Source organism: Hordeum vulgare, chromosome 6H (genome assembly GCF_904849725.1).
Source record: "Hordeum vulgare subsp. vulgare chromosome 6H, MorexV3_pseudomolecules_assembly, whole genome shotgun sequence".
In the NCBI taxonomy this organism is placed as follows: domain Eukaryota; kingdom Viridiplantae; phylum Streptophyta; class Magnoliopsida; order Poales; family Poaceae; genus Hordeum; species Hordeum vulgare.
This window is the reverse complement of record NC_058523.1, coordinates 466,474,843-466,496,707: the sequence shown is the minus strand read 5'-3', so window position 1 is coordinate 466,496,707 and position 21,865 is coordinate 466,474,843. Positions and strand designations below refer to the sequence as shown.

The 21,865-nt window shown below is 42.5% G+C and overlaps 1 protein-coding gene across 3 annotated transcripts; it reads right to left on the bottom strand.

Annotated features, from left to right (window-relative positions):
* Positions 1-1,455: 1,455 nt before the first annotated feature.
* LOC123404475 (histone-lysine N-methyltransferase SUVR5) lies at positions 1,456-14,638 on the bottom strand. Of its 3 annotated transcripts, none has more exons than XM_045098407.1 (13): positions 14,498-14,638; positions 12,590-13,575; positions 11,409-11,711; positions 11,226-11,336; positions 9,915-10,025; positions 4,606-7,356; positions 4,299-4,460; positions 3,410-3,526; positions 3,193-3,296; positions 2,487-2,624; positions 2,195-2,282; positions 1,982-2,098; positions 1,456-1,884 (listed from the first exon to the last, which is right to left on the bottom strand). In XM_045098407.1, exons 2-12 carry the CDS (start codon positions 13,454-13,456, stop codon positions 1,991-1,993), a joined length of 4,860 nt encoding a protein of 1,619 aa, XP_044954342.1. In that variant the 5' UTR covers positions 13,457-13,575; positions 14,498-14,638; the 3' UTR covers positions 1,456-1,884; positions 1,982-1,990. The 3 variants fall into 3 exon arrangements, with proteins under 3 accessions (XP_044954342.1, XP_044954343.1, XP_044954341.1); XM_045098408.1 differs by having other exon boundaries at positions 1,456-2,098; positions 4,606-4,683; positions 4,777-7,356; positions 14,498-14,637; XM_045098406.1 differs by having other exon boundaries at positions 1,456-2,098; positions 14,498-14,637.
* Positions 14,639-21,865: the final 7,227 nt, after the last annotated feature.

Genomic DNA, 21,865 nt, shown 5'->3' with positions numbered 1-21,865 from the left:
AAATTTTGGAACGAATGAAGTACATGGCAAGTTCATGTGTTGTTGGGTCCAAGTCCAACCGAGTCGATTCCAAATGTTGTTGCAATGTGCAATTTGATGTTTGTGCAACTTCTTTTTATCGGATGTTCCCAAAAGGGCGAATATCTGTGCTACTTGCTTCGGTACGGGTGGTGCATAATGTAATTAAGGTAACCTAAAGTTTGACCAAGTGGCTAGTGCGCGACCACACGTGGAAGTAGTCGACGCCATTGCATTGTAGCCATCAATATTATTTATGTATATGCCAACTTGGGGATGATTCCTTGTAAAGCGGGAAATATCAAAATATAGGTCGTTTTAATATTTTGAACTGTGAAAATTCCTAAGCATGACCATCTATAAGAAAAGAATATTACGTACTAGATTTTGTTGTTCACTATTTTTTTTCCTTAAGTTTAAGCATTGTTGGTCCAATCGAGTCAATGTCAAGGATTGTCGCAAAGTTTAGTTTGGTGTTCCTGCAACTTTTTGTCCATCAAACAGGACCGATGTTCCCACAACTCGATTGAATTTGAGTGGTTCAAACCATAACCTACTCCTTATCAGCTAATGTATTACCAAGGGACTGCCGTGAACAAACATAGATGGGTCTGGTCGACGTTATTGCACTGTGGCCTTGAACGTACATGCGCCAACTTTGAGATGATTCCTTTGTAAAGCAAAAGATCCATAATCTATCAGATATGCAAAGCGTGGGTGAATGAGATTCCCGGTACACCCTTCAAATACCCTTCAAAGTGGCGTTCCGCTTATCCTGTTTATTTATCCCTAGCTAAAAGATTGGCATTGCTACCTGCGCACGCAAATTTACCTCGGATAAGATAGGAATCGTACATTGTGGTGGCTGAGGTACAATGCTATCTTAAATTTACCTCGGATAAGAATCGTATCCGGTGTTGACACCCTTGTGCGTGATGATACAACAGTCTTAGCTGCAGGAGGGTTTTTATGTTTTACCTCTTATTAAGACTTAGTGTGTTGAGGATTTACTGGTTTTGCAAGTCGCTAGCTCGCAACAGGAGAGCATTGGAGCACATGTGATACGTTGCTGCGAGAAAGGTGGTCAATGGGGAATCACCCGGCAGCTTTCTCCCTCCCCTTCATTCCCCATCACATTCTCTGTTGCCGTCCCTGTCCTGCGCGGAAAACTTGTCCTTTCGACACACTCACGAATGAATATCCAGAGGGATCCCTTCTCGCCGGTGCTGTGCTGTTGCGAGAGGGCAAAAGGAACTCGGGTTATTAACCGTGCGTTTTCATTATGTGGTTGTGGTTCGGAAGATGCATTCGACCAAGAGGCACAGCGTCCCGTAGCCACATTCCACAGCACCGATCCCAGTTGTCAGGTCTGACGACAAGACAACACATTGTCCTACTACCACCACAGAATCACGTATTAGATATAGTACTCCGTAATTAACAACGATTGCAGATTGCTTTCCTTCTTTTCAGGTTCGCAAATCCATAATTACAGTGCATTACAATTTCGGAAAACAGGCACCCCAACACACGCACCAGTCTCACTAACAAGTACAGACTCTTTGCTTCAACTTCGATGGTGGGAGCCCATGAGCAGTAAAAATTGAATGAACATATTTTACAAAGACGCAGAATTCTCGCCTACGAAAATGAAGCCTGAATCACTCTAATCCCGGGCTGCTTCTAACAAATCATCAATCAAACATGATGTTGCCATGACTAAAATCAATGCTACGATGTACCTAGTGTCACTGTTGTGAGAGTCCTATATCATAAAAACTATTTGGTTGCAAGCAGAATGAGACCCTAACCCTTGCACTCAATTGGTTGAGTCATGAATGAGCATCCTACCTCTGCATTCAAGCTCTAGGAAAAACAATGTTAACAGTTGCTAAGTTATCACCATTCTACGAGCTTCTGAAGAAACGCTACAGGCAATAGATCATTCCTTTTATTTTCTCACCCTGCAAATTCAGTAAACACGGCCTCGGCAATTCTGAGCTCCACAGTGGCACGGGCAGCCATCACCTGATTGCAGCTTTCGTCGATAATCAAAGGACAATTCTTCTCCAACAGCAATCTAGAGAAAAACCAGAGCAACAATTAGCTAAAACGAAATAAGTAGATTGCACTACTCATCATTTATGTTGAAATAGTACAGCTACAATATTCTTACATCTTGACTGGCAAATAAGCCAACGTGAGCAAGCTGGCAATCTTTGCTCTCCACCAGAACTAAGCGGGCACTAAGGTTAGGCAAACAACTGTCATGAAGAAACACACAAATAAGCATTGCTTCAGAATTAGTTTGCTCCAGTGGTATAGATGCTCCTAAAATACACTACTCCCTCTGTACCTAAATAATTGTAGTTGGGGAGAACTAGTAGTTCTCCCCAACTACAATTATTTAGGTACAGAGGGAGTATAAAGTAAAGCGTAAAAAATATACTATAAAGTAGTCAAATTACCTATGATTAATAAATCGTGACACATTCCCATATCTTGTAGCATCAATCATGTATGCCGTAGTGCCTAAAGTCTTAACTCTTTCCCGATCAATATGTGAAGCAATATCAAAAAGGTAGCTATACCCACTTTTTGCCTCACTGAAATTCAAGTACTTTCCTGTCAGATTTCTGGAAGAAAATAAAACGATTCCACAAGAACATAAAACACTAATGATTCCTAGAGTATACTCCCTCCGTTCCTAAATATAAGGTGTATTATTTTTTCAAAAAGTCAAACTTTGACCAAGTTTATTGACAAAAATATCAATATATAGAATACGAAATCATTATCACTAGATTCACCCTGAAATATATTTTCATATTATATATGTTAGGTATTGTAAGTATTTATATTTTTTGCTACAACATTGGTCAAACATAGACAATGGTTGACTTTTTAAAAAATTAATACACCTTATATTTAGGAACGGAGGGAGTAGGAAATTGCATGATATTGCTCTGCAATTGAGGTCAGATTTTTGCAGGATGAGAATCCATAGGATGAAAATACCAATTGAATGTAAGATTGGAGAATAAGAGTAGTCGTTAATAATCATCAAGGACCAGACAGTGGATATCAAACTAAACATGAAATTTTCAATGATGTTCATGTTCTCCTTCTGTACATCTGATAACTACAGTAAGGCATGAGAAAGAATTAACAGACCTTTCTGCGTTTCTGATGGTCTCGTCATCCTTTACAACCTCCCCAACATACTCGCACACAAAAGTCCCCTGTGGAATAGGTTCTGCAGCTCGAACAGCCCAGCCCTGAAGCAATCGAAACCATTACAGTATGACTTGTGAAGCATGTTTAATAATAATAACAGCTAAGGACTGCGAGCAGGGTTCAGGGAAACCAAAACCAGGTTGAAGTATTTCACCTTATTGTCAGTTCTGAAGAGTTCCAATTTAACCAGCAGCCCTTGCTGCAAAACTTTATTTTTACAGGATGCATCGCAGGTACATAGCGAATTGCACTCGTATATGGGATATCCTTCCTGCCAATTCAACAAAACATGTGCATGCATCAAACCATATACAGAGATGAAAATAATACTAGAGGATGGAAATGTGACATTTTTTAAATAGAAGAACTCAGTGGGACAAGATTTACACGCAGACACACAGAGCAACTCTACATCGTTCAGGCCTCAAGCCATGGGTCAGGCACAGCAAATTTGACATTTGCCGAAAGTTTCGAACGAATCAAATAAGTTAAATCGCTAAAAAGCACATGGGATGATAATGATATGATCTCATGATTCAAAAATAGTCGACATGGATGCACAGAAACAGTAAATGGTGGTCCAAGGACCTGTGCAGAATTGTTTGAGCAGCTCACAATAGTATGGAGGACAAAAGCAGGCCTTTCAGTCTTGACACAATTACAACCTTATGTGACACAGATGAGATTGCTTTGACAATATAAAGTAGGTTAGCTATGTAGAATGATCATTGTGGATGGGACACTGTACAAGAGTGCATGAAAAATATACACATGGACATGATATCAGACACAACCACAAACCTTTCTAGACTCATAAAGATAACAAATTACATTGCCTTTCTAGACTCATAAATAAAGATAACAAATTACATTGCCTGCTGGTCACATACCGTGACATCAACCAGCCTATCAATGGCATAGTGGCATGCTAAGTGCAGAATAATCACGATATTACAGACAGTTGTTTACTTGTTTAGTGTGCTTTTTTTCAACTCTTTCACAACATCTATAATAAAATATGTGTCAGTGTCAACAATTATTACCTGCAAAATGATTTTGCCATTTTCATCATAAGCAAATCTGCCATGCATCGGCATAGCATACATATCCACTAGGTTCTCATAAACACTGTCAAAGAGGTTCACATGATCACATTTCTCAGGAGAGCAATGAGCATAAGAACATGCACAGCCAACCATGTAACTCTGCAGATACATAATTTATTAGAAACTGATTTGATAAATAAACCAAATATACATAGATGGGAATGAAAAAAGGAAGAAGACCAAGCCCTCTTTGTGGAATTGATATGCTTCCATTTATAGATGATAATTTGTTCCAAAAGAGTACCTCTGAATCAACAAGAGATGAATCCATCAAACGAGTTGTGACGTAGTGAAAACCTTGCCATGGCACCGAACTGCAATCCTGCAATAATTCTTCAGGTTTCATATGGAGAGATTCTTTTGCATCAACATCAATTGCACACACAATTGGAACTTTCTCCCTGCCAAAGCTTACATCTTCACAAAGAACAATCCTCTCATTTTTAAGCTTCCACATGAAGTGCTCTGAATCAAGAACATAATGGTATTCTTCCATGCCCCATGTTCCGTCATTTTCTGGAGGATTCATCACAGAAGCTACTACGGGGAAACCAACGTGAGTAAGCTGTAAAGGTGGAAGGGTATTTGAACTATATCCAGATTTGCATCCCATAGGGCAAGTGAATTCCTCTTGATGCCAATTGATTGGTATGCCAATGTCACTACAAAGCTTTGCAGCTTTCACAAATATGTTTTCAGGCATGGTTCCATATTTCACTTCCAATGCAGCAAGAAGACTTGTCTTACAGCATACAGAACGGGCCACGGATAAAATATCAAGGTTACTTGGATGGGGTCTTGTCTTTTGAATCTTTGAAAATAAAGTTTGCGCCACATCTGAGCATTGGAAATCCACTAATTTACCAAGGTTGGCTGTTTCAGGTTCCACAATTTGCGATGTTATCATAGATAGATCAGAGCTTGAAATGTCGAAATGTTTCTCAATCCCTGAGCTACTCCTCTTCTTTAATGAACTCGATGGTCGTAGGTTTTTCTTGAATGCAGAATAATAGTGTCGACCACGGTTAAGTTGATACTTCCCACGTCCTGGTGGAATGTGTCCAACCGTACCTTGGTCCATATGAGCAACTTGATGGTGGCGGCCAAGATCTGCCAGTAGATCAAATCTCAACCCACATAGTCTACAGGTCAACTTCTGTGAGCCATCATCCTTCCCAAGGTCATGGTTATCATATAGGGCCTTGAAACTTGTCCCTTCTGTTCTTACAGATTGACCTTTAGGTCGTTGTGGGGCATCAAGAAGCCCGAACTCATGGGCATGATCAGAAACAATATGTTGCCATAGCAGATCCATGTTCAAGAAATTGCTGTCGCATGACATACAACGGAAGAGAATCGAATATTGGAGATACTGAGCGCCATGTTTTTCCTGTACATGTTTTTCAAGAACTTTTCTGTTGGTAAATGGGTCCATGCAAACAGCACAGGAATACCCTCTGAACAGCCATCGGGTCTCCTTTCGGTGAACTTCTGTCCAATGTAATGCTAGACACTGATCATCAGAGAACTCCTGGGCACATATTTTGCACTTCAAACCAGCTGAATGGCCAGTTCTCTCTTCTTGCAACATCATCATAGATCCCTCTTGGTTATCAGGATTTATTTGCTGAGATTCATTTGTACCAAAGCCCCAAAGATTTGTTAGTTTTTCTCTTTCACTAGAGATCAACTTTAACAGAAATTCTCCAACATCAGTATCCTTCGACACTTCCGCTAGTAACTGAGGCATATAGTCATTACCAAGACCAGATTGTTGACGAGAAAAGTTGTTTCTCAAGAACCAATAAAGAAACTCACATGCCCGGTGTAAACATATTTTTTCTTGCCTTGATGCACAGCCCTTCAATAAATTAGTAAAAACATCTTTAGATATGAGTCGACTCTTTCCGTTCCTGGCACGCTTAAGGAACTTTGGAAGATGCTTCTCACAGTAAAGAGTGTGTCGCTTAGCATAATCCTGGCATTCAACAATATTGTCATGAGAAAGAATTCCAATGCAAAGATCTGTATCTGAATTAGCTTTTGCCATGGACGTTGACATGGGGTAGAACATATCAGTGTTCTCCAATCCAGAAGCTTTATCACCTGAAATCTCCACAGCCATGGCCGAGGTCAATTGAATCTGAAGAGGAACTTGGGAACTACTGACCCTTTCTGCATCTACGATGCATATTGCACTTGAGTTGGAATTTTTTTCCATCCCTTTTGGAGACTCTTCCCTCTTCTGGAGACCCCCAGAGGAACTGAATAAATTATCAGAGCTTACAGTATCCAGGCTTGTCTGGGAACGATGTTTTTTGCAGAAAACAGAACCATGCTGGGCTCGATGCTTGCATTGTCTACCCAAATTAGTCATACCACTGCACACCATAGCATCACCAAGTCCCTTGTCATCCCTGCGGTCAACAAAATGCATGCTTTGATGCACACAGCAATAAATATCACCATCATTAGCCCACCTGCCGCACTGTCTTCCTTTTGTTTCTATGTATGCAGAACACTGCCGAGAATTCTTTGAATCAAACTCATGTCTGGCATTCTGTAAAGCTGGGTTGATGCGGCCTGATTCTGCAATCTCATGGGGGGCAGAATTACTCAGGAAGGTGACAGTGTTATTCTGATCCATTGATGCTAACACTTCGATATTACCATCGGTGATAGATCTACTAGGGAAGTTATTACCGTTCAGGCCCTCGCTGAGAATGCTGCAGTTAGCATCATTCACATGAGAAAAATGTGGTTCTCCTCTGCGTACTTCAAGTTTGGGACGCTTTCTGCGAGCTTGTTGATCCATACCTGGATCATCATAGCTATTGCTTTGATCAAAGTTGCCCGTATTACCTACAGCATGTGATGAAAAGAACTGTTTCATGACTTCTTGTTTCCATGTTTTCCACTCTGGTACTAATTCAGGCTGCATTGGTGCATTCCACAACTCATCAACCTTGTCCCAAAGAACAGATTGCCTAAGTTCCTGCGTTAGAAGGAAAGAATTAACGAGGTTGGCCAAGTTTTAACAAGCCTGAGAAACAGTAGTATATGCCAAATCTAATAAAGGAAATAATCGATATACGCCAAGAGAAGTAGCGCACAAAATCTTCAATTTCTGTTTTGCAATTGTATTGGTAAAGCAACAACAGAGACCTTTTTTTTCGAGAAAACGCAAAAGACTCTTTGCGTTTCGTTTCATTGAAGAGGTGGAAAGTACAATCCTCCTTAGAGCATCTCTAGTGGATGGTGTATATTTGAACGTGTATATGAAGATATACACGTCCATATACACGGCGTGGAAATTATACACGTCTAGTTTTTCAGTGGAACGTGTAAATTAGGACGTGTATATTCCCCTCATTCTTTCCCCCTCTGCAAGATAAGAGATTCAGTAGTTCAGAGAACAAGACAGGGGAGCTTTGCCGCATTGCAGCCGTCTCCCTCGTCGCCGGCAGCCTTCCCCGTGGCATCCAAGATGTCCATGGACTCGAGGGTGCCTCCCTCGTTCCATTCCCATCGCTAGGGTGACCGGTGGGCCACCACAGCGACGGCCCCAACCTCGTCTCCGACGAGTACCCGAAGCTCTGCAGGCCGAACTGGGCGTCCGGGCACAGGGAGCCCCGGCCTTGCTTCTCAGGGAGGAGGAGGCGGCGGTGGACCGCCAGCCCGCCAGCACCCCGCCAGCAGCCCGCCCCGCACCGCCGCCGCCCCGCACCCCGCCCCGCCGCCGCCCCGCACCCCGGCCACCCTGCCCCGCCGCCGCCAGCCCGCACCCCGCAGCGCCGCCCCGCCGCCGCCCCGCACCCCGCCGCCCCGCCGCCAGCCCGCACAGCGCCCCGCCGCCTGTGCACGTGATGCAGTGGCGTGCGTTGGCCGGCGGCGCTGGTCCTGCTGATCCGATCCGCCGCCGCCTCTGCCCCCGGATCCCGTCCCCCGCCGCCTCTGCCCCCAGATCCCGCACCGTCTCCGCCTTCCGATCCGCCGCCGCCGAGCTCGGGCTCCCTGGACGCGAAGGCCGCGAGGAGGCGGGCGCCGAGGGAGGCCGAGAGGAGGGCCGGGGCGGGCACGCGCAGGAAGAGGAAGGAGCTCTGGGACGCGGGCGTGGGACGACGCGAGCTCACGAGCGTGGCTCGCTCGTGTTTATTTGCACGACGAGTAGCCTCGTGGATGGACGTGTATAACTTCCACGCCCGTATACACGTTCCACTGGGAGGCATTTTTCTGCTAGCAACGTGTATATTTACCATCCACCTCCATATACACCATCCACTAGAGATGCTCTAGAGGCCTATATTTTTGCTGCAGAGAGTTTATAGTGTAGCAGCAATGAGTGACATCGTTGACAAACTTGATGCTGCACGGAGCTCAAGTTACAGCATGAAATTTAACAGGCTTCTATTCTTTTATTAGCATAGCCTATTAGGTAAGAGGTGATCTATTTTATTTTGAAAATAGCGGGCATTTCTACATGTTAACACACAATCAACACAATACTTCCTCTATTCAATGCAAATGAGTATATTTTATGCGATGCTTCCGCTCTCTACCCCTAATTTAATGCTTCAGAAGAAGTGGTTGAAGCATGCTGTTTAACAGGGGTGTGCATGTCATTTCTCATTAACTGTTTCAGATTTAGTGTTACCATGCTGGGCTGGGATGATGAAAAATAGCTAATCCAAACAAATTACTGAGCTCTAGGGAATAACATGAAAACGAAGTAGTCATTAACAAAATTATGTGCACGAGAGTACACTTCCTACTGAGTTTATCCATCCTAAATGTAATATATAAGATCAGATGGATATAGACAGGAAAGTGCAGGTACAGCTCAAAAAGCTCGTGACATGTATTTCAAATACCATTTCATCCACTAAATCTAACAAGGTAACAGTTGCCAGAATATCTTCTGGTAGGCAAGAAACGATCATGTAAACATCTCATTTGATGTAATTGTGCAATAATTTACAATTAGCCAGACTTGGTTCCCGTGGGATGGGGTAAAGACTAGGAGTGGTGAATCATGGCAAACTGGATGGCTAGTCATCCAGTTGCGAGTCGGCTGGATTTGCGACTTGAAAACCTTCGATGTTCACATAAGTGAAGCCCAAACAGCTGACACATGGACACCACCATAAATATTACAGCTGAATACACGAAACAAGTTTAACTATAAGCCACAGAAGCAGCCTATATTGTGAGGGTAGAACTGGGCTAGCTAGACCATAGAAATGATTATTTACTAGCTTCCTTCCAAATCTATGCAGCTTGTGCAAGGAAATCAATATACAGAACACGTTCTCCAAAAAATAACCGTAACTCAAGAACAAGGTTAACACCGTATACATACTTTTATCTGTACAATCATATTAAAATATTTAAGTTCGACTGAAACGAGAATGAACATAAGAAAACAAGTAAATTGAGGTTTTGAAAGTAATGGAACCTGATCAAAAACTGAAAAAACTGCATGACAATTATTGCATACAAACTTAATCGCTCCAAAAAAAAATGAGACCGAAAGGCGAATGGATTCAACATTACCTCGGTAAGAATTTCAACAGTCTCAGCGTCATGAGCAATATTACACTTCTGTCCCCACAAGTCAGAAGAATTTTTGAGCCAATGACAGCTTGTGTAGTCTGGAAGAATCATCTGAAATCAAACAACTAAGGTGAACCAATGCTTCCTCGCAAAGAAAAGGTGAAATAATGCCAAGAAACGCCAGGAAGAGGCTACTTCAAGCATTTATATTATTTTTGCAGCATCAGCAGTGAAGCTTGGTGAAGCATAGATGGACATAATGAACACCTTGCTGCTAAGCTGTGCTTTAAAAAAATATATAGCACCGATAAATTGGATGATGTATTGACCTCATGCAATCAAAAACTATGTTTAGAGAGGCGATTTCCTATGCATGGTGTACACACCCTGTGATATAGGTGCCTTTTTTTATATATGAGGTGTTGGGTTTCAATGGAATTGGCACAAGTGCATGTTTGTTGTATAGAAATGACTTTTTATCAATTTTTATTTATCTTTTTAACACAAGTGCCTTTTTGTTGTGTAGAACTGGTGTTTCTCAGTTCTCTTAGTATTTTTGCTTGCCTTTTTGGCATAAAAGCCAGTTTGCTTGCTTGACTTGTCCAAAGTCACGATATTTTCGTTTTAGAATTAGTTTTCATAGTCCAAAATAATTAAGTGATAAAAATTTGGCCCGTGTGTAGCTACCACCATGGGTAGCAAATTATTTCCGACTATGTTTATCTGTCTTATTTCTATATATGACCATAGCTGCAATGGACCTTGAGCAACGTCCCACGCATAATATGCCTTTCATTACAATTATCTTAAAGCATAGAAAGAAACCTTCAGGCTTCAGCAGTCTCCAAATCAACTGCTAATAATGCTGATTTAACCTTTCGTATAAATATTGCTAAGTTATAGCCAAAAACTGCCATAGAAGAGCTATTTTTTAAGACTTGGCAGAGTTGTGGCAATTACACTAGTAACACGATAGGAACATTTTGGATCCTCGCTCAAATAGAGGAATAAAGTACACAATAATTAGTGTCGCTTACCAGGAGAACACACAAAGTTATTTCCCGTATAAAAATGCCTTGGGGAACAAAGTACCAAAATATTGTAGGGGATGCGTACACACATAAGGTGGTGAACGGATATAAAGATATAACAATTACAGAGATCTTTCCATTGCACGATGAGGAAAAATGCTTAGATAATTGCCTCAAGAAAAAAACATAGGAGAATATAACAAGAGTATGAAACTCACTAGGTGCAAATTAGCACAAGGCACCGTGAGATATGCATATGGAATAAGGTCCTTGGATTTACCTTTTGAAGTTTGACAAGCATCTTCCCGAGATCAGTGTAATCTCTACAGCATGATGCTTCCCGAGCAAATTCCTTCCATGCTGTTGCCTTCCGAGCATTCTCAATTATGGCCTATTCGACATATAAACAGTGTCAAGAGCAATGATACCACATGAATACAAATACTGCAAGGGAAGAGCATACCTCAGTGTGAAGTTCATCGCCAAAGTTTAGCATTGAGATAGCAAGCTTCTGCATGATGAATCGTCGAGGAACACTCAAATCCTTCACCATCTTTCGCCATTTGCGATGAGTTCCATTCGCAAGTGGCACAGGGTAATGATCAATTGGATCGACAAGTAGCATGTCCACCCAAGAATAACTCCTTGTTTGTGGGAAGAAAACAACAATATAGGTCTTCCTGTCAATCGTTGGTTTTGCCTTGAGAGTGGACAAAGGACAGTCCACTCTACAGCATCGAATTCCTGTTCGCCATTTTCCTCTCCACTGTTTTCAAATGAAAAAGTAAAATGGTTGTTCAGGGTGGAGCCATTAGAGATACAGGAAGTGGTCAATATGCAAAAAGAAATAGAAAAGTAGGAACATAGCCCCAGGGAAATCATAGAGCTTGGGTTCCAAGGTGGTGTTCTGAATAGCTCAGACAAAAATCACCTCATTTGTTTCTTAAATTTTGGCTGTAGATTCTTAAGTTTCGATTGGAATTGTACTTTTGCGTTAATTGAGGAACATGTCTATTTTTTCTGGGTCTAGACTCTAGAACCTGTAATTGTTGAAATTGACTGGGCTTGAAAGTGCTTTTCGCTCTCATAGTTACGAAACGGTAAGAAAGATAAATACAAGCCTGTTTTATAGCAAGAGTATTTATCTTTTGAGATGAATATATAGTTCTGCTTCGATTCATGAAACCCCATTGGTAACTTGATGAATGGTCCAGTAATAATAAACTAATGGATGGAGTAAACAGAACAGAGTGTTTACACTACGTTTAGAAATTTGAAGGCAGATTATATATCACAAATCTTAGATAAAACCGTAAAAAAAAGACCTGCTTTCTGTATAGTGTATAGGGATCATAGATCATACTAAAAAATTGTTAAAGGAAAAGAAATGCCTTTGTATAGTTTACAGATTTATAGATGCATCTAGTATGAAATAGGAACATTTAAGTAGGAATCGAAGAACATACCACGATTCTTCAAGAAAATTTATATGGGATAGACATCTAGCGTATACTTTCAACAACCACGACTTTTCCAGGGCTGGTTTCTCATTGTATAAGTTCACAACTTGACATATAATTTCAATATAAGGAACTAATACAACAAAGTTCATAGCCACAATCATCTAATCCTAAATAGACATACCTTTACCCAAAGTGCCACAGCATGATCTTCTTCGGTACTTCTTGTATCCATCTCTCCGCCAGCATCATTAGCATTACCATAACAACTGTTGTTATGAACAAGCATATCCATGCCGTTTTTAGGTGAGACAGATGTCTCGTTCTCTTCCTGAGAAAATATTTTACTTACTAACCCATCACAAGCTCTTTCTGATAGACCTTGAAGTGGGCATGACGACTCCTTTTGGACATCATGAGATCCGGCCATATCATTGCTGACTTCCTTGTTTACCAAGTCAGCCCCGACTCCCTTACTTGCCATGTCAGTCCCAAATTCCTTACTTTCTGCATCAACATTGACGTTATATTTGACTTCTACTTCTGTCGTTTTCTTGCCTTTGGAAGGACGGACATCTCCATTTGACTGGCATGACCTAAGTCCAGTCACTATATTGGGTGGTGAACACATCTCCTGGGAATGATGTAAATCCTCCTTACTGATGCAGTGTTTGCTGCAGTTGACATCCCCTGGGGAGCTATTATTTTCCAAGCTTGCATTCAACTGAAACCTTACATCATTGAAGTAAGCATCCTGGACGTTCTTTTCTTTATGTGGTACAAAAAAGTTCACCTCTGATAAACCATCCAAGCTAACAGAAGACTTTTCAGAGGAACCATCTACTTTCTCATCTGTGCTCGAGCCAGAAGAATTGTTAACTTGAACAGGGTTAGAACTTATCACGACATTTGTTTGATGAACATCAGAGGCTTGCCACCCGTGGTCATTACATGATAAGGTATGTTTCCTATCATACGAAATAGATGAAATTTTCTCCACGTCATTCTGTAATTGGCAATCCGCTTGCATAACAGGTGGATCCATCAGCATTTCTTTGATAAGTTCAGATCTGCCAATCCACTGTGAAAAAAAGCAGGATTTCTAAAAGCAGTGCAGGAAAAATCCTCTACTGGCTTCAAGTCCATAAACGCTTATGACTTATTCAACACCTAGAAACAAAAGTGTGGTTTAGGAGTGTAGAAATTTCATATGAAAACAAATGTATAGCAGAAGGAACAAAAATAAACTTACTGAACAGATAATGGAGCTCCAGCTTAAACAGAAAATGGTAAAATGATTAAAGTTCAGCTTTATGGTCATATTTGAAGTTACAACTTTATTGGCTATGCATAATGACTTGCAGTTCCATTTGATTAACCAAGCAAATTTCTTGCCAGTAAACACAAAGCGTTTGCACTCATGTACTCAACAAATCTTGGTTTTGCAATCGGCTACTTATAACAGTTTAAATAAGAAACATGACAGGTTATTATGCGACAGTTGGCAGTACATACTACTCCCTCCGTTTCTATGGAGGGAGTACATAACAACTTAGCCACAGGAATTCAATACCTGAGATATGGTACTGATGCTGAGACTGGTACCAAGACACAACAGATGTCCCTTCGGAGAAAATACGCAAATACACCATCGAGCGAAAATTTAGAATGCACGGGAGCAATCAAATTTACATGAATCATACAAGTACGACGCACTCCCAAAAAAATTACGAAATACTGCTATGGCAAAAACACACGAGGATTGTACGGTATTGGTTATACGTACATTACTGGCACAGAGGGGCGGCATTGGCCTACTGGAATCGGTATCATTAATTATTTGTACCATCAAAACCCTAACGAGCCGCTTCAATGCCTATGAAAAACTCCCGTGGTAGGACGAACTCAGCCCACGAATTAATGCGCCCATGGGATCCACTCTGAAAGCATCAGGATCCTTCAGGACTCCCGCGACGGAGTTTAGATTTCTATTTCCTATAGGCGCCTGTATCTGCGCGCCCAGCGATTCAAATCCCGGAATAAGAGGAATGGGGCCGATCCTTGAAACGGAGGGGGTGCGAGGGAGAATTACCCTTCTCGACGAGGCTCCGCGGTGGCATCGGCGGGTGTCGAAGACGGCGGCAGGGGCAGGAGCACCCGCAGATGTCTCGGTGGAGGCAGGAGGATGCGGCGGAGGCGGCGGAGGCGACGGGAGGGCGCGCGCCGACGGGGCCACGGCGGTCAGGAGACCGGGGCGGCGCCGACCGGAGGAGGGGGGCGGGGTCGCCGCGAGAGGAGGAGGCGGTGGTGGCGACACAGGGTTTGCGACGTGAGGGGGAGAGAGATGCGGGAGGTGGGCGGCGTGCTCGCGATACCCACAGGTAAAAAAAGGGTAAACGAAATAAAATAAACGCCCACCCAATTTTACTTACCCGGATTAACCGTTCAGGCCGACTTGAGAGAGTATGGGCTAGTATGGGCTAGAGTTGGGCTTCAGCGGAACTTTCTGTTTCGCAACTCGTGCTAGTGAATTCGGTCCTAGGCAGGGATAGTAATGGATACCCATCACCCACCTATCCTGCGAGTAAAAACTCTATAAAAATAAAGGTATGAGATAAAAAAATTAGTCATGGGTATATAAATAGAAAAATCTAAAACTCATTGGGTAGAGCGGTTATGGGTATGCGATCATATAACTCATACCCACATACCCATATACCCATATAAATCTTTGTAAACTCATTATTACCTATACAATCTACACTATATCAATAGCTTGTGAAATGAAACTGTATGACTATGTGTTGTTGTTTATGACTATATGATGTTGTTTATAAGTATATGTTGTTGTTATATCTATTTTTGTAAACTATGATTATATCTTGTTGTTTATGACTATAAATTGTTCAAATTGTTGATTTGCAAACATGGATAATTTTACCCGTGGATACCAGTCTACCCTATCGGGTAACGGGTATGGGGAAAATTATATCCGTTGACAGGTATGGGTAAGGGTGATGGGTAAGCTCAGGGGGCATGTAAGGGTATGGGATGGCTCCACTCATACCCATACCCTACGGGTGCCATCCCTAGTCCTAGGTTGCAAAGCGGAGCAACGTTGTATACAATTACATAATAGGTAGAAGAACACAGAAAGTAGAGGAAGAATTATCTTTATTAATGATGATCTTCGTTACAATGATTGCTCCTCGTCTCTTAATATAGGAGTAGGGGTCAAGGGATAAGTAACCACTTAACCAAAAGAGGGGAAACAAAGAGAGGGGTTGACTTCGTGCCTCGCACGAAAGCCGTCGTTGCCTCGTCCCACGATGGGTTCGGTTTCCCAACACTCTTTCTTGGGTAATTATCCTTATATCCATGTCTCAAAACTCCGAAAAACCAAGTGGGAACAAATATGAAGAAATAGCGCATAGTATACGTTGTTGTATTGCACGAATTGCCTCGTCAAAAACCTTAGGTGAGAAACATCAGGATGAAGGAAAAAAGAGTACAATTCACTCAACCATCAGGCCGAGTACTCAACCATCGGGATCGAGATTTTAGCGACGAGTTTGTGAAGTTTCTCCCCCCTAAACCTTGCATCTCTCTAAGTCTCATCATATCGATTCCATGCACACACCTCTCAAAGGATGATGCGGATAATGATTCAATGAACATATCAGCAAGATTGTCACATGACTTGGTATGCAAAATTCTCACCTCGTTCAACTGTTGCAGTTCGTGTGCATAGAAGAACTTGGTACTAATATGCTTTGTGAGGTTACTCTTCACATAACCCATATAAACTTGTGCAACATGATAGAGCACTTGATAGAGGCGAGGGTGTCCCGATCTTTCAATGAGATGGTAACTATCGATTTGGTGGAGACGACTTTGATGATCCGACTATAAACGTGCACGACGTTGCGCCTTAGCAATCGCTAAACCAATCTCCAAGAGGTTATTGACCACGCCGGAGCACGATTAACCTGACCACGAAGGTCTATTCCTACAAGCAATCGAAGAACAAGCAAGAATATGATATTGCAGTGTGAATATTGCGAATATATATGAAGTATTGATAAGGGTGAGGATCCGAAAGCGGTCTTCATCTGGTCGTTGGACACAAACGAAGTACACGAAGTTGCAATGGCTAACTGTTAACTAAACAAATCCCAAGCAGAAAGCTACTAGGTTGATCTACTTATATAGGAGCAAGGGGTGGCGGCCAAGGAGGTGGGATGACATCCAAGACAGCCTAAAAGTAACCCTAGGTCGTACAAGGCCTATGGGCCCAAGTGGAGGTGGTGCAACACCTTTGAACTTGTTGTTTGACTCGGATTCTGGTGCAACCTCATTTTGTTTGGTCGATATCTTCATGCTCCGGACGCATTTGAAGGTGCTTCCAATTGGGCCGGAAAGCCAGTAAAATCTACTTTGCAGCCCAAAAAGAATCACGCAATTTGGACTCCGGATGAAAAAATTGAAGACATTTTGGTACAGGTATGTCTTTGAAGTCCGAATCTGAGTCCAGAACGTGAAAGACTTGGACTCTATCTTCTCTTGGGCTAAAAGTGACGTGAGAGAACTTATTGAACAACAACTAATTATTTCCTTTGACATGAGAGGACCTCTTGAATAGCATCCAACCATTTCCTCTTCCCTTGTCATCACACGTGATTCATACAAGTTTCGACCATTCTGCATTTAGGTATAAAATAAAAACTGGTGAAGTATTTTTTGTTTTGGATAACATAAATAAATTATTGCATGAGTTTTATCAGAAATCACCTCAAATAAATATGAATATGTAATGATTGTGATAATATCAAAGGTAGTCATGTCTGTTGGAAATATGCCCTAGAGGCAATAATAAATTAGTTATTATTATATTTCTTTGTTCGTGATAATCGTTTATTATCCGTGCTATAATTGTATTGAATGAAAACATATATACATGTGTGGATACATAGACAAAACAATGTCCTTAGCATGCCTCTAGTTGGCTAGTCAGTTGATCAAAGATAGTCAAAATTTTCTGGCTATGTGCAAGTGTTGTCACTTGATAACTCGATCACATCATTAGGAGAATCATGTGATGGACTAGACCCAAACTATGAACGTAGCATATTGATCGTGTCGTTTTATTGCTATTGTTTTATGTGTGTCAAGTATTTATTCCTATAACCATGAGATCGTATAACTCACTAGCACCGGAGGAATACCTTGTGTGCATCAAACGTCGCAACGTAACTGGGTGACTATAAAGGTGCTCTACAGGTATCTCTGAAGGTGTCCGTTGAGTTAGTATGGATCAAGACTGGGATTTGTCACTCCGTGTGACGGAGAGGTTGTTGGAAATATGCCCTAGAGGCAATAATAAATTGGTTATTATTATATTTCCTTGTTCATAATAATCGTTTATTATCCATGCTAGAATTGTATTGATTGGAAACTCAAATACATGTGTGGATACATATACAACACACTGTCCCTAGTGAGCCTCTAGTTGAGTAGTTCGTTGATCAAAGATGGTCAAGATTTCCTGGCCATAGGCAAGTGTTGTCACTTGATAACGGGATCACATCATTAGGAGAATGATGTGATGGATAAGACCCAAACTATAAACGTAGCATATGATCGTGTCAGTTTATTGCTACTATTTTCTGCATGTCAATGTATCTGTTCCTATGACCATGAGATCATGCAACTCCCGGACACTGGAGGAATACCTTGTGTGTATCAAATGTCGCAACGTAACTGGGTGACTATAAATGTGCTCTACAGGTATCTCCGAAGGTGTTTGTTGGGTTGGCATGGATCAAGAATGGGATTTGTCACTCCGTGTGACGGAGAGGTGTCTCGGGGCCCACTCGGTAATACAACATCACAACAAGCCTTGCAAGGAATGTGACTAATGAGTTAGTCACGAGATCTTGTATTACATAACGAGTAAAGAGACTTGCCGGTAATGAGATTGAACTAGGTATGAAGATACCGACGATTGAATCTCGGGTAGGTAACATACCGAAGGACAAAGGGAACATCATACAGGATTAACTGAATCCTTGACATAGAGGTTCAACCGATAAGATCTTTGTAGAATATGTAGGATCCAATATGGGCATCCAGGTCCCGCTATTGGATATTGATCGGAGAGTGTCTCGGGTCATGTCTGCATAATTCTCGAACCCGCAGGGTCTGCACACTTAAGGTTCGGTGACATTTCGGTATAGTTGAGTTATAGGTGTTGGTAACCGAAAGTTGTTCGGAGTCCCGGATGAGATCCAGGACGTCACGAGGAGCTCCGGAATGGTATGGAGGTAAATATTAATATATATGAAGTCCTGTTTTGGTCACATGAAAAGTTTCGGGCTCATCGGTAGTGTACCGGGAGTGTCGGGAGGGGTGCCGGGGACCATCGGGAGGGGTGTCATGCCCCAAGGGGTCTCATGGGCTATGGAAAGAGATAAACCAGCCCCTAGTGGGCTGGAATAAGTTCCCACTGAAAAGACCTCGATGACGCCTAGAGGGGGGTGAATAGGCTATTTAAAAACTTCTTCGGATTTGGCTTGAACCTAATGTGGAAATAAACTAAGAGGGTACTTGTCAAGCACAAATCCTAAATGCACTAGGCACTGCAACGTGTATCAACAACACGATCTACCAAGATGGACACAATACAGTTACTAACAAGCACAAGTAAGTTACACAAACTTACTTGAGCTATATCACTCGACAAGTAGGTGAACAACGCAAGATACTAGATCACACTATATCAACACAAAATATCAAGGGTTGCAAGTATGAACGTGTGGATATAGAGGGTATGCTTGAATGATTAATCTTGTACAAGAAATAGCCAACACCATATAATGAGCACAACCAATATGCAATGTACGTATGCTCAAATAACACAAGTAAACCACAAGTGAGGAGTTAGGGTTAAGGATAACCAAGGTCACTGAGACAAAGATGTATCCCGATGTTCACTTCCTTGGAGGGAAGCTAGTCACCATTAGAGAGGTGGATGTTACCACGAAGGCACACCAACGCCATGAAGGCTCACCCTATTCTCCCTTTGAGATAACACCACAAAGGCGTTTGTCAACCACTAGTGGTAAGCCTTTGAGGTGGCTTCCAAACCCTCACAAACTTTTCCGGGGGAAATCACACGAATTGATTCCTCTCCGAAGAACTCCTACCGCCTAGGAGTCTCCAACCTCCAAGAGTAACAAGATCACAGGGAATGCTCAAAACTTGCTCAAATCACAAATAGCTTGGGTTGAGAGAAGGAGAGGGAGACGATCTATCTTTTGATTGGAACAACTCTCAAAGGGGCTCACAAATGCTCTTGGGATCTAAGATTTGGAGTGAGAAAATGTGTGTGAGGTGGAAATGTGTTCTTATGAGGATAAGGCTGTGTTGGGCAACCCTCTCACGAAGTGGGAGGGGGGTATTTATAGTGGGGAGAGAAATACAGCCGTTGGGGATACTTTAAGTCACACAGGGTCCGGACGTCCGACAGTTGTCGGAAGTCCGGGCGTCCGCGAGGGGTCGGACGTCCGACAGGGGTCGGTCGTCCGAGGCCTGTAGATACGACTGGAACTATTTTGAATTACACAGCGATCGGACGTCCAGAGGGGACCGGAAATCCGAGTTATACAACTCAACTTCTACTGGTGGTAGGTTCCGGATTACCGACGAGGGTCGGACGTCCGGCCCTCGGACGTCCGGAGGGAGCCCGAAATCCGAGTTATAGAGCTCATGTTCTTCTGGTGCAGGGCTCCGGATTTCCGAAGCCTGTCGGTCGTCCAAGCCTTGACCGTCCCTCGGACGTCCGGAGGGAGCCGGAAGTCCGAGTTATATGGCTCAAGTTTCTCCGGTGCATAGTTTCGGAATTCCGAGGCTGGTCGGCTATCCGGGCCTCGGACGTCCGGAGAGAGCCGGAAGTCCGAGTTATATGGCTCTGATTTCTCTGGTATAGGATTCCGGATTTCCGAAGCTGTCGGCCGTCCGGCCCTCGGACGTCCGGAGGAGGCCGGATGTCCGAGGCACTGATTCTGTTTTCAGATAACAGCACAGCAGTGGAGATGTGGTCTGAACAGAAAGAGAAGATGTAGTTTGAGCAAGTTCATCGCAAAACCTGTGATCCCCTCTTAACAGTGCGGGATCCCTAAGGACTCAAGAATCATAAAAGAGTACTGATGATCCATACTTGAGTGTATACTTTGATTCGCTGATCATTACTCTGCACCACTAACGTCAAAGGAACTGATACCTTTGAGTTAGCCCTTTCACCTGAGGTTGATGTTGTTGTTCCTTCTTGGCTCAAGTTGAAAGCAAGACATGATGAAGTCTTCAAGTAGCTTTCCCATACACAATGCGGAAAGCCTAGCTTATGTATTCATCTTCATTTGTCCACCATGTGAACATCCACAAGAATCAAGCATGAAGTTCTCAAGAATGCTCATCTTGATCTTGTCCTGTCCACCATGTGAAGATCCACAAGAATCAAGCATGTAGTGCTCAGGAATGCTTATCTTGATCTTGTCCTTGTTAGCACATGAGGTTGTCCTTGTCAGCACATGATCATTGACAATAGTTTCAATGATATACTCGTGTTGATCCGCTTGAACTTGCACACCACAATCTTGATGACGATCACCACTTGACGTCATCCTTCATGGGTTGTATGAGATCTTCCTTTTGACGCAAGCCCAATGGAAGCACACCTAATCCCCTCATAGGAGTCTCACAAAGACCATGGGTTAGTACACAAACACGTAATGGACAATGCTTACCATACCATGGGATCACTTGATCCCTCTCGGTACATCTTGTACGCTTTGTGTGTTGATCATCTTGATTTACTCTTTGTCTGAGATCTTGATCAACCTAGTGTTTCTATGACCATTCTTTGGATAATACTTTGAATAACATCTTGGTCATCATATAAACTCCTTGAACCCAACAGATGGACTTCAAAAAGTGCCTATGGACAAATCCTATAAATATAACTTAAAGCAACCATTAGTCCATAGGAGTTGTCATCAATTACCAAAACCACATATGGAGATATATCCTCTAACACCCACTAAGGCCCATAAGGTTTGAGAAGGAAAAAACACAAGGTGGAAAGAGTTTCCAAGTGGGAAGGTGGAATCCTACTCCAAGTAGGATTGGAGTAGGACTCCTCCACCTCCAATTTTGGCTAAACCTTGAGGTTTTGAGGCTGCCTCCTCGTGTCCCTCCCTCCTATATATAGTGGTGATTTAGGGCTGATTTGAGACAACTTTTTGCCACGTGCAACTCAGATCTAGACACCATAGTTCTTCCTCTAGATCGTATTTCTACAGAGATCGGGCGGAGCCCTGCAGGATTAGATCGTCACCACCACCGGAGCGTCGTCACGCTGCCGGAGAACTCTTCTACCTCTCCGCCACCTCTTGCTGGATCA

Coding starts and splice junctions, on each gene's coding strand:
- LOC123404475 (XM_045098407.1), bottom strand. CDS start 13,456: ATGCTGATGGATCCACCTGTTATGCAAGCGGATTGCCAATTACAGAAT. Junction 11,337..11,408: donor GCGATGAACTTCACACTGAG/GTATGCTCTTCC, acceptor TATGTCGAATAG/GCCATAATTGAGAATGCTCG. Junction 3,297..3,409: donor TCTTCAGAACTGACAATAAG/GTGAAATACTTC, acceptor CGATTGCTTCAG/GGCTGGGCTGTTCGAGCTGC.